Genomic DNA, 13,030 nt, shown 5'->3' with positions numbered 1-13,030 from the left:
TGTGTGTGTGTGTGTGTGTGTGTCTGTGTCTGACTGTGTGTGTGTGTGTGTGTGTGTGTGTGTCTGTGTCTGACTCTGTGTGTGTGTGTCTGTGTCTGACTGTGTCTGACTGTGTGTGTGTGTGTGTGTGTGTGTGTGTGTGTGTAGGTGAGTGTGTCGGTGCTGTGGGTGGCCGACCCCCCCCCGCCGGTCCCTGGCTGGGTTGTGGCTCTGGCGGTTCTGGCCGGTCTGCTGCTGCTGGCGCTGCTCATCCTCATCATGTACAAGGTCAGTGACACGCTCAGGCCCCGCCCACAACAGTTAGTAACATAAACAGTAACATAATAACGAGTTAGTAACATAATAAACAGTTAGTTAACATAATAAACTGTTTGTTAACATGATAAACAGTTAGTTAACCTAATAAACGTTAGTTAACATGATAAACTGTTTGTTAACATGATAAACAGTTAACATAATAACCAGTTAGTTAACATGATAAACAGTTAGTTAACCTAATAAACGTTAGTTAACATGATAAACAGTTAGTTAACATGATAACCAGTTAGTTAACATGATAACCAATTGGTTAACATGATAACCAGTTAGTTAACATGATAAACAGTTAGTAACATAAACAGTAACATAATAACCAGTTAGTTAACATGATAACCAGTTAGTTAACATAATAACCAATTGGTTAACATGATAAACAGTTAGTAACATAAACAGTAACATAATAACCAGTTAGTTAACATGATAAACAGTTAGTTAACATGATAACCAGTTAATTAACATAATAACCAATTGGTTAACATGATAACCAGTTAGTTAACATAATAACCAGTTAGTTAACATGATAAACAGTTAGTAACATAAACAGTAACATAATAACCAGTTAGTTAACATGATAAACAGTTAGTTAACATGATAACCAGTTAGTTAACATAATAACCAGTTAGTTAACACGATAAATAGTTAGTTAACATAATAACCAGTTAGTTAGCATAATAACCAGTTAGTTAACATAATAACCAGTTAGTTAACATGATAACCAGTTAGTTAACACGATAAATAGTTAGTTAACATAATAACCAGTTAGTTAACATAATAACCAGTTAGTTAACATGATAACCAGTTAGTTAACATAATAACCAGTTAGTTAACATGATAAACAGTTAACATAATAACCAGTTAGTTAACATGATAAACAGTTAGTAACATAATAACCAGTTAGTTAACATAATAACCAGTTAGTTAACATGATAAACAGTTAGTAACATAATAACCAGTTAGTTAACATGATAAACAGTTAGTAACATAATAACCAGTTAGTTAACATGATAAACAGTAACAAAGAGTTAGTTAACATAATAACCAGTTAGTTAACATGATAAACAGTTAGTAACATAATAACCAGTTAGTTAACATAATAACCAGTTAGTTAACATGATAAACAGTTAGTAACATAATAACCAGTTAGTTAACATGATAAACAGTTAGTTAACATGATAAACAGTTAGTAACATAATAACCAGTTAGTTAACATGATAAACAGTAACAAAGAGTTAGTTAACATAATAACCAGTTAGTTAACATGATAAACAGTTAGTAACATAATAACCAGTTAGTTAACATAATAACCAGTTAGTTAACATGATAAACAGTTAGTTAACATAATAACCAGTTAGTTAACATAATAATCAGTTAGTTAACATGATAAACAGTTGGTAACATAATAACCAGCTAGTTAACATGATAAACAGTTAGTTAACATAATAACCAGTTAGTTAACATGATATACAGTTACCATAATAACCAGTTAGTAACATAATAAACTGTTAACATAATAACCAGTTAGTAACATAATAAACTGTTAACATAATAACCAGTTAGTTAACACAATAAACAGTTAGTTAGCATAATTAACAGTAACATAATAACCAGTTAGTAACATAAACCATAGTATAATAACCAGTTAGTTAACATAATAAACAGTTAGTTAACACAATAAACAGTTAGTTAGCATAATTAACAGTAACATAATAACCAGTCAGTAACATAAACAGTAACACAATAACCAGTTAGTTAACATAATAACCAGTTAGTTAACATAAACAGTAGCATAATAACCAGTTAGTAACATAAACCATAGCATAATAACGAGTTAGTAACATAGTAACCAGTTAGTTAACATAATAAACAGTAACATAATAACCAGTTAGTAACCTAATAACCAGTTAGTTAACATAATAACCAGTTAGTTAACATGATAAACAGTTAGTAACTAATAACCAGCTAGTTAACATAATAACCAGCTAGTTAACATAATAACCAGTTAGTTAACATAATAACCAGTTAGTTAACATGATAAACAGTTAGTTAACATAATAACCAGTTAGTTAACATAATAAACAGTAACATAATAACCAGTCAGTAACATAAACAGTAACACAATAACCAGTTAGTTAACATAATCACCAGTTAGTTAACATAAACCATAGCATAATAATGAGTTAGTTACATAATAAACAGTAACACAATAACCAGTTAGTTAACATAATAACCAGTTAGTAACATAAACCATAGCATAATAACGAGTTAGTAACATAATCAACAGTAACATAATAACCAGTTAGTAACATAATAACCAGTTAGTTAACATAATAACCAGTTAGTAAACATGATAAACAGTTAGTTAACATAATAACCAGTAAACATAATAAACAGTAAAGACTTGTTGGCCGTAACCAGAGCGACCTGACCTCCTCCTCTTCCTCAGCTGGGCTTCTTTAAGCGAGTGCGCCCCCCGCAGGAGGACTGCACGGAGAAGGAGCAGCTGCAGCCGGAGGAGAACGGGAACACCGACGCCTAGAGGCGGAGCTGGGAGGAACGCCGCTCTGTCCGTACAGACGGAGAAATCAGGGTCCTAGAGAATTTCACTGTATTCACTGTTGAGAGGCCGATAACGGTACTGGCTTAAGTTTTAACCATTCTCCTTTTCTTTTTTTCTGTTTTTCTTTTTAATGTGTGTTTGTGCCAAATGAGAAGCTCCGCCTCTGTCTCACTGGTCACTGAGAAAACTCCTTAACTGCTCAACCATTAGTATTTTACAGTAAAGTTAAAGGGATAGTAGCATTTTTTTTTAAAGTGGGGTTGTATGATCTACAAATAGCCCCTCCTCTAACTCCTCCCGTTAGCAACGCCAGCCCATAGCCCTGCCCAGAGATTTACAACAGACCCAAAGAAACGGCCTATTTTCGCGGCCTAAAAGAGGTTTTACCTGAAAAATAATACACAGTTCCATTGTTCACTATAATATAATTTTTTCCAGCCCTTCAAAGTGCAGGAAAAACACAGTTTTTATTTGGGATACGTGAGTTGGTTAGGCGAACAATGGAACTGTGTTTTTTTTTTACAGGTAAAACCTCTTTTAGGCCGTGAAAATAGGCCGTTTCTTTGGGTCCATTCACAACACTGTATGTTGTAAATCTCTGGGCAGGGCTATTATGGGCTGGCGTTGCTAACGGGAGGAGTGCAGAGAGTCTTCTACTGCAATTTGGAGATCATACAACCCCACTTAAAAAAAAAAATGCTACTATCCCTTTAACATGACAGCCAACCTGAAGCTCTGTGATTAACATGTTAGATCTGGTTTGCTCAGAGTGAGAGTATCTGTCTGACTCCCAGAGAATCCAAACGTTGTGTTTCTGTTTCTGCTGTAAAGTTAAAGGACATTTTAACATGGGAGTCTAAGGCGACTGGCTCACTGCTGGAGACTCACTCTAGTGGTCAGGAGAGGAACTGCAGCCACGACGGATACAACATGTCAATCACTGAGCGTCGGGTGGGCGGAGCTTATCCCTGGAGCCTTTTTCTTGAAAGTTTCATTATTTGCACTTTTTTTCACTCTTTTGTCCAAACTCGTCCAAACGATGGATGAGCCGTCGGAGCTCGTTGCCCTGAAAGTGTCACAGCTGCTGATGAACTGACCCAGAGTCTGTTTTGGCGGATCAGCAGCGCCAAGCTCAGAACCTGTAGGTACAGAGCAGCGATGTGTTCCTTCCTCCCGCCGTCGCCGTGGAGATCCGTGTCTACGATCGCTGCCATGAGATGCTTTTAATTCTCCCAACGTCTGCAAAAACTCAATATCTTACCAAGAATATTTGTCTTATTTCTAGTTGAAACAAATCTCATTATACTTAAAATATGTATATTTATACATATACATAGTTACACATAAAAAAAGTAGCTTGTTTTTAGACACTTTTGACTTTTTTCAAGCAGATTTTCACTTGAAATAAGTAGAAAAATCTGACAGTGGGGCAAGTTTTTCTTTGTTATTACGAGCACAAAAAACCTGCTTTCACTGGCAGATTTTTCTACTTATTTCAAGTGAAAATTAGTTTGAAACAAGTGAAAATTATCTAAAAACAAGTTAATTTTTAGGTGATGAGTCTTATTTTAAGTGGAAAGAGTTTAGTTTTGACTAGAAATGAGACATTTTGACAAGAAATAAGACAAAAATACGTTTTTGCAGTGTGTCTGTGGAAAATTCAACTAAAAATAAAAATCAGATTGACAGGAAAAGAGAGAAAAACATCGTCGGAAGAATTTCACCGATGACCACGAGTATAAAAAGTTCCCTGTGATGCGGTGACGAACATGAGAGTGTTTTTTTTGCCATATGTGATAAATAATCAGTCGGTCAGCAATAACTGTAGAGTGACAGTGACCAATAAGTAAAGCGAGAGTGGCTCCGCCCACAACTCTATTTTTAAATAAATATGGTTTAGTTTGCTATGGGATGGAGAGCTACAGTAATATATATGTATATACATAAATATTTTGTTGTGCTTCCTTTGTGTGTGTGGGGTGGTGGTGGTTTGTTCTGCTCTGGATGCAGGTGGAGGTGTTTCCAGATGATGATAGACAGTCCTTTTGTTTCACCTGGATGATTTTCATTCAGAAAACAGTGTTTGTTTTAGTTAATAATTTGCCTCAGAGATTGAACATTTAAAAACCAGAACAGCGATCATCCAATCAGGAGCTGAAACAATCAACCAACAGGGAAAAAAAATCGACGAACAAAATATTTTAAGCAGAATATTTCAGAACATCAGAAGATTAAGAAACGTTCAGCTCTGCAAAGCTGTGATGGAAAACCGTTTTTAACATTTCATAGTTAATCGATTAACTGACGGAATAATTGTGAAAATAATCGTTAACTGTCACAGCCACAGTCCAGACGTAACGTGAGCAACGACTCTGTGGTTTGTGTTTGGTGATCGTTAGCAGGTCTGGCTAACTGGCTAACTGTCTACAGTAGTAACCTAATGTCGTAGGCTAAGAGTAGCCCGTCGTGTCAGTCCTGAGTGTCGGTTGCGGGGAAGTTTTCATTGCAGCGGCTGTAGCAAACATTAGCACTAGCAAAAAGAGTGCTATGCTACAACGTGACGCTTTGCCTCAGGCTGTTAGCATGATGTCATGTCACCTTCGACTGCTTCAGACGTTTACAACCATCTTGTTGTGTTGCTGCAGTGTATCCCATAATACTGTACATCCCACAACCTTCGTCATCTGTCCACCACAAACTTAGGAGTTCTGGGGGGAAACAGTCCAAGTGAAGCTAACAGTAGCTAAACCTGCTTCCCCGCTAGAAACATCCGTAGTGAAGCCGCTTCTGCTCTGTGTTCATGAGGAAACACCATGGTAACCGTAACTAAGGTTACGGGGTTAATAAACAGTCATTTAGCTTCACTTCCTGCCCTGCACTGTCTGAGGAATCCTGTTGGTTTTTAAAATATTATTCTTGCTTTGCTGAGAACGAAACTGCAGCATGTGTGAGTGTGTGTGAGCATGTAAAAAACAAAAAAGAATTTTTAAAAAAACAACAACTTTGCAATGAATTTACCCATATTGGGTCTGCATTATGAACTAACGTTTAAAGCTGATCAATTAGAAACGACATCAACCCAGTCAAACAGATCACAGACCTGACGTCAGTGCTCGTTTGTTTCCTGCAGCTTCAACACACTTCACTAAAAGGCATTAAAACACAATCAATGCATTTTCAGCAACACCTATTTTTCTTTATCGACTTTTGTAAACATTTTATTAACTCTGCAATTAATGAATAATGAGGATAATTGTTTGTAAAAAAAATTATAGAATATTGATAAATTGACATTAATCAGTGTCACTTTCAGTTCTTAATGTAGCTTAGCTTCACCTAGCTTCACCTAGCTTAGCTAAGCTGCCGTATGTAGCTTCATATTTAGTGACGGTTATTAGATGGTTCTCATCAAACGCAACATGAAAGTAAATAATTAAGGAAACAATAGAAGCTTTTCCCTGTAGCAGTAAATCAAAGTTCAATACTTGGAGTTTAGAACCCGTGCAGTCGTCGCTACGTTACTGAACAGAGTCTCGGTCGGGACGCCGTCGCTCGCTGAGCCAACGAGTTTCAGGCTCGTTTGGGTCAAAGCACTGATCTGAGGTCAGTGAGTCTGAGCATCATTACCTGGCTTCACTGTTAAAACGTTTGTTTAACTAGTCTGGTGTAAAACGGCAGCACTGAGGTCAGTTCACTGTCGGCTCAGATTACTGTATTAGAGACGTGTCACCTGATGATTCACACAACACCAAGGAAGTGACGAGCTGAAGGAGCAGCAAGACGCCTCCTGTCTGGTTTCAGCTGTGTTTTATATATAACTCCACTGTCTGTCTGTCTGTCTGTCTGTCTGCCATGAGAAGATATGGACTATTTTTGATGTATGTATTCTTTCACCTAGAGAATAAAAAAAGAAATGATTCACAACATGATTTCACCTTTGAACTGAAATAAAATTATTTGCTCACAGTTCCATGTTTCGTTTTGATTCTGTTTCTCTTAGCATTAAAGGGATATTCTGGCGTAAGTTTAACCCATGGTCCAATGCACCGCAACACTGAGTTAGACCCCCCCTCAAGAGATTAAGTATGCTAACCGCTAGCTTCTCTAGCTGTAGCAACGTTAGCAATGACCGCACCATAACAAACAGCGCAGTATACGGATCCACTAGCAACCGATCAAAAACCAACTTATAGCCACAAATAATGCTCAGAACAGCACCAAACGTCATCAACAGTACAAACAGGGTCCCAGCCCATAATACTAGGAATCAAACATCTGTTAGCTTAGCCTGGTTTCTATTGAAACGAGACGAAAACAACTCACCCACTCTCCTCCAGTTATACGCTATGCAGCAACTTTCCGTGTCCAGCATAACGTTAGGTCCAGGCACTGACAACACACGTCCAAGCCGAACTGGCAGCACAAACATCTGGTTTCAGCACAAACATCTGGTTTCACGTCATCAACAGTACAAACAGGGTTCAGGGTTTCGATGGGCGCCACTATCAGTTTGAGACCGAGTTTACTGAAGACAAGCTGAAGGAAATGGAGGCTAAAAGTGACAGAGGGAGAGAGCCGGTGGAGTCTATGTGCTGGACCTGGGGGAATCAAGTGGTCAGTCTGGTGGTCACTGCCTGTCGGTGGCTGCTGAAACCAGATGTTTGTGTTGCCAGTCGGACTCGGACGTGTGTTGTCAGTGCCTGGACTCTAACGTTATGCTGGACACGGAAAGTCGTTGCATAGCGTATAACTGGAGAAAAGTGGGTGAGTTGTTTTCGTCTCGTTTCAATAGAAACCAGGCTAAGCTAATAGATGTTTGCTGCCTCGTATTATGGGCTGGGACCCTGTTTGTACTGTTGATGACGTTTGGTGCTGTTCTGAGCATTATTTGTGGCTGTAAGTGGCTTTTTGATGGGTTGCTAGTGGATCCGTACACTGCGCTGTTTGTTATGGTGCGGTCATTGCTAAAGTTGCTACAGCTAGAGAAGCTAGCGGTTAGCAGACTTCATCTCTCGAGGGGGGGTCTAACTCTGTGTTACGTTGCGTTGGACCATGGGTTAAACTTACGCCGGAATATCCCTCTAAACAGAAAGACCAGATCAGACCAGTTTGTGTTTTAAATATGTATTTTATTTCAGTTTTAGCATGGTTAAACAGACAGTAATCAGGTAAATAAAGAAAAAACATCAATTTTCACACAAGATAAGTTACCCAACACCAATGCTCAAACACCCAGGTGAAGACTGCAGGTGCACAGAGCATCCACCGTCACGGTCACTAAGGTCAGTAGGGTGAAAGTCAGACTGCAGCGTTCCTGGAGCAGACGAAGGGATTTTCCGTGTCACAAGTTTCATCACCCCAGAAGTAGTCTGTAGAGAGTTCAACAAATATGTTAACTTCAAAGTCATGACCTGAACATTGAGGAAAAACTGCTGTATTGATGTCGCTCCAAGTATCACAGTAACAGTACTTCATCTGGCCTGAGTATCATAGTAACACCTTCTTCGACATCAGTCTCAGTTAGCAACCACGTATGTGATCACTGGCTTATCATGATGGCCTGAGGAATAAAGTAGGCCTATCTATATTTAGAATAGAAAATATGAAATATTAAATTTTTTAAACAACATTTAAATCCTGGCCTGTTTGCTTCACTCGTCAGAAGGACAGTTTATGAACATTTGGACTCCATATCTTCACTTTTCCAACTCTACAGTGGCTTCAGTGCTTTCGAGTGTTGTCCTTGGCCTTTGGCTCTTTTCCTGCGTATTACTACAACCTGGCCATTTGAAACTTCTAGAATTGTGATCTGGGGTGTATTTTTATTTTTTATTTTTTTTATTTCATTTATTTAACTATTTTATCTATCTAGTCCTTTTTTTTCACAGAGAAGGCCTTTTCATTGTAGCCTACTGGTCAGGTGCATGTGAGATGTGCACAGGCTGTCTGGACCAATGTTGTACTGAGCGTTGTTGTTGTCGTATCATTGTTGTTATGTTAATATATAAAAAGCTCAATAAACATATTTGAGAAGAAAAAAAACAAACAAAAAAAACATCTAAATATAAATATCATTGTTTTTCAAATAATTTGTCGGCCCATTTGCAATTCTGTCACGGCCCAGCAGGGGGTGTTCATGGTACTTCATGGACTTCAGTGCTGTCTGAGTGAATACTGTGTGACACCTAGAGATGTACAGGGGTTTGTACATCATGTATTGTTGTATATAGTTCAAAAGTTATATCCTTACAATCAACGTTGGTCTCCAGGCAGTTCTCTGAAGAATAACCATCACCATTGTCTGGTTCATATTCATACCACCGTCTGTAGTTGAATGGAGACCCATCGGTCCACATCCAGGTGCCCTCCTGCAACACAAAGGTCATTTTGTGGTCAGACAGAAACATGTGTAGATGTAACAACGCACAACAAGTGAGGGGATTTATGTTTGGTGGATTATTTCTTTGTTGTAACAATGCTTCATGGTATAGATGTTATACTGTTGAAAAGCATGTTTATGAATTCCCTCTTGACTGGAGCCACATTTGAAAGGAACATGGATTTGTAAGTTGTGCCCACACTGCAAAAACTCAAAATCTTACCAAGAATATTTGTCTCATTTCAAGTCAAAAATGTCATTTCTAGTCAAAACAAATCTCATTCTACTCAAAGTAAGACTCATCACATAAAAAGCAGCTTGTTTTTAGACACTTTTTACTTCTTTAAAGCAGATTTTCACTTGAAATAAGTAGAAAAATCTGATAGTGGAGCAAGTTTTTCTTTCTTATTACAAGCACAAAAAACCTGCTTTCACTGGCAGATTTTTCTACTTATTTCAAGTGAAAATTATCTCAAAACAAGTACATTTTTTAGGTGATGAGTCTTAGTTTAAGTGAAAAGAGATTAGTTTTGACTAGAAATGAGACATTTTGACAAGAAATAAGACAAATATTCTTGGAAAGATTTTGAGTTTTTGCAGTGCATGAAAAAAATTGCCAAATCTTCTCTGAGCAGATGACTGAGTGACTGCACAAAGTGTGAACAGGTGAGTTGTATAAACAGGAAGTGGTCAGTAGAGACCCGTCTGTAAACATGTGGAGTCTATGGAGACTGGCTCACTCTAGTGGCCAGGAGAGGAACTGCAGCTGCTGCTCTCAGACTCTAACCTGCTGCTTCCTCTGTTCTCTCTCATCTCAGTGACGACAAGTTAGAGAAACTGATGCTGACAAACTTTGACTGTGTTTGTCATCGTCTGTGAGCAGCATCGTTCAGTGTCTCACCTCTATGGCATCGAAGCCACCGATCCAGCTCTCGTAGTCGTAGCCTGCCGATCTGTAAATCATGTTTTTGATGAAGAAGTGTTCATCAAGGCTGTGGATGGACGCCAGATTCCCACCGTTGGCGATGCAGAAAGTCTAATGGAGAAAGAGAGAGATGGAGTTGATGAGAGTTTCTATTCAGCCAGAAGCACAGAGCTGCTCACTGCAAAAACTCAAAATCTTTCCACGAATATTTGTCTAATTTCTAGTCAAAACTAAACTCTTTTCACCTAAAATAAGATTCATCACCTAACAATGAACATGTTTTTAGTTAATTTTCACTTGTTTCAAACAAATTTTAACTTGAAATAAGTAGAAAAATCTGCCAGTGAAAGCAAGTTTTTTGTGCTTGTAATAAGAAAGAAAAACTTGATCCACTATCAGATTTTTCTACTTATTTCAAGTGAAAATCTGCTTTAAAGAAGTAAAAAAGTGTCTAAAAACAAGCAACTTTCTATGTGATGAGTCTTATTTTAAGTAGAATGAGATTTGTTTTGACTAGAAATGACATTTTGACTAGAAATGAGACAAATATTCTTGGTAAGATTTTGAGTTTTTGCAGTGCTGATGTTTCAGCCGGTACCTCTGCTTCCAGCCAGGTCCTGTAGTTCATGTGGAAGATGAAGCAGCGGGAGCCGTACTGAGTCCAGCCTGGAGGACAGCTAGGAGCTGCAAGCCAAAGTTAGAACAACATATAAAAATATATTAAAACAGATTATGTACAAAGACTATGATATAAATATATAAAGGCCTAGCTGCTGAAACAAGTCACAATTCAGAGGCTGCAGCCTTCAGAGGAGTCGGCCTACGCGTTCTACAGAGGCAACGACTTTGGAGGCTCCAACGACGACGACGGCCTCGTCAACCATTGGTCAATAGGACGGTCTCGCCTTCGGAGCATTTCCTGATTGCTTCTGAACGTAATCAGCATCCTAACGTTGAACATCTGAAAGTGGCAGCTATTTTACCCTTCCAACAGCTCCTCTCCTCGGGCTGTGCAGCCAGCAAGTCACACCCACTTTTAAGGACCAATAATATTGGACCAACTCACTTTTACCATCTTTAATTCAGAGGAAGCAGCTGCTGAACCGGGACACAGCTACAAACTTAAAGGTACATTGTGTAAGAATTCCTCCCATCTAGCGTTGTGGTTGTATATCTCAAGCAACTCAATGGTATTTTTCATGCTGCATTCATGTGAAATTGGGCAGACGGACGACAGCTGCTGCACGTAACGGCATAAACAAGCCTCTATGTAAACAAGTGGTCCGTCAGCACGAGGCAAAACAATACACGTGACAACATGTTGTCATGGCAATGTGGTATTGTTTTACCGGCTTTCTCTGGACTTCTGTGACTAAAATGACATCTGGTTTGTTAGCGACGGCCGTCTGCCCGACTGCAGGTGAATGCAGCATCAGTGTAACGCTCCATTCCTCCTCACTGCGTTACCGCGGTGACTTTTCACAGACGCCACCTCCACCTGAGCCGACAGCTCCGGTGTCTCCGCTGAGTTTCCGTGGTTTCCTACCGTCACGCTGCCACTGAACGTAACAACATGGAGACACCACATGGCAGCAGCACCGAGCTTACCCGCTCCATGGAGATATGAATGATATGAACGGCTCATTCAGAGCTGAAAGGAACACTTCACTTTGTTGATGGGGGGGATTATTGATAAATGAAAAACGTACTTTTGAACGAAATAATCGATTTTCGTGAATAGATAACAGGAGAAGTTATGCTGCGTTCAAGACTTCTCGGAAGTCGGAAAAAAACGAGCTCCGAGTTGTAAAAAATGAATTGAACGGCGTCGAACTCGGAAATTACAGGTCAGAAACTCGGGTATCATATCAGCTCCGACTTTCCGACTTGACATCACGACAACATCAAAACATGGCGGCCCTCGTCTTAAACGGTTATAATTTAGACATTTTAAGTTGTTTGTTGAGGTTTGAATGCATATTTTTGTGTATTATTGCAGTAGCCTATATGAAATATGTTTATATTTAGCTGTGATTGTTGTATGGTGTGAAATTGTGTTCCTAGTATGTGACGGAAATAAGGTTTAACTGTTATCAAGGCTGTAACATTATATGTGCACTCATCTGCGGCGTCTCCTCTCCTCCAAAATAAACATCATTTACTGCTGCATTGATTTTTCATATTCAGCTATGAGCCACAATATGCCAAACTTCCTTCAGGTAGCCATGTTTTTTTTTCTCCCGAGTTCCTGCAGCGTGAACGCAATGATGTTGGAAGTCGGAAATTGTCGAGTTGGGATTTCCGACCTCCGAGTTGTTATGAACGCAGCATTACACAATGTACCTTTAATGCTAAGGATAGCATGCTAACGTAATGAGCAGCTGCTGGTGTCTTCACTCTGATACACGGTCTACCAGACTGTAGTATTATGACATGGGAGTTGTAGTTCTTGGAAAGCCATAAGACATGTTAAAATTGTTTCTCTGGTGTGTTTCTATAAAAACACATTTTCCTCCTTTTGTGATTATTGAGGAAGTAGGCGACAGTTTTCAGAATAAAAGCCCTACATCAGTCACTTTGTTCAGTCCTGACTCTGATCAGAGACGAACCGACTCACAGAATAAACAGAGAATAAATGATGGTTTTAAAACAACACTGACCTCTGTCGGCGTCGTCACAGCCCTGTGGACACAGAGCATCAGTTAGTGACATCAACACCACTACAATATCAACACTCATTCTGCCCTCTGTGTGTGTGTGTGTGTGTGTGTGTGGTTGTACTCACGGACGCTGCAGCCAGCAGGGCAGAGGTCAAACCCAGGAGGAGCAGGAAGTGAGAAGCAGACGCCAT

General features: G+C 39.1%; 2 protein-coding genes across 3 annotated transcripts in view; one reads left to right on the top strand and one right to left on the bottom strand.

Moving 5' to 3' along the window:
- The window catches only part of itgav (integrin, alpha V), a 50,142-nt gene extending 44,282 nt beyond the window's left edge, over window positions 1–5,860 (top strand). For both annotated transcript variants that reach the window (XM_085765035.1, XM_085765036.1), the window contains exons 31-32: window positions 148–267; window positions 2,762–5,860. In XM_085765035.1, the coding sequence (XP_085621161.1) occupies window positions 148–267; window positions 2,762–2,854 (213 nt within the window). In that variant the 3' untranslated portion in view covers window positions 2,855–5,860. The remainder of the gene's footprint in view (window positions 1–147; window positions 268–2,761) is intronic.
- A 2,313-nt stretch (window positions 5,861–8,173) lies between these two features.
- On the bottom strand, window positions 8,174–13,030 carry LOC146965657 (galactose-specific lectin nattectin-like). Its single transcript, XM_085765081.1, has 6 exons — window positions 12,965–13,030; window positions 12,840–12,861; window positions 10,778–10,863; window positions 10,156–10,290; window positions 9,126–9,243; window positions 8,174–8,244 (listed from the first exon to the last, which is right to left on the bottom strand). The coding sequence occupies exons 1-6, from the start codon at window positions 13,028–13,030 to the stop codon at window positions 8,174–8,176; spliced, it is 498 nt and encodes a 165-aa protein (XP_085621207.1).

Source organism: Trachurus japonicus, chromosome 21 (genome assembly GCF_045865225.1).
Source record: "Trachurus japonicus isolate A0001 chromosome 21, Traja_1.0".
Classification (NCBI taxonomy): domain Eukaryota; kingdom Metazoa; phylum Chordata; class Actinopteri; order Carangiformes; family Carangidae; genus Trachurus; species Trachurus japonicus.
Note: the sequence above shows the minus strand (reverse complement) of the source record. Positions and strands in the feature narration are given on the sequence as shown.

What these genes read in the sequence shown, in the direction of transcription:
- LOC146965657 (XM_085765081.1), bottom strand. Translation starts at nt 13,030, where the DNA reads ATGGCGTCTGCTTCTCACTTCCTGCTCCTCCTGGGTTTGACCTCTGCC. An exon ending in CCCTGCTGGCTGCAGCGTCC is followed by an intron (nt 12,862 to 12,964) that starts GTGAGTACAACC and finishes CTGTGTCCACAG; the next exon opens with GGCTGTGACGACGCCGACAG. An exon ending in GTGGCTTCGATGCCATAGAG is followed by an intron (nt 9,244 to 10,155) that starts GTGAGACACTGA and finishes TTTGTGTTGCAG; the next exon opens with GAGGGCACCTGGATGTGGAC.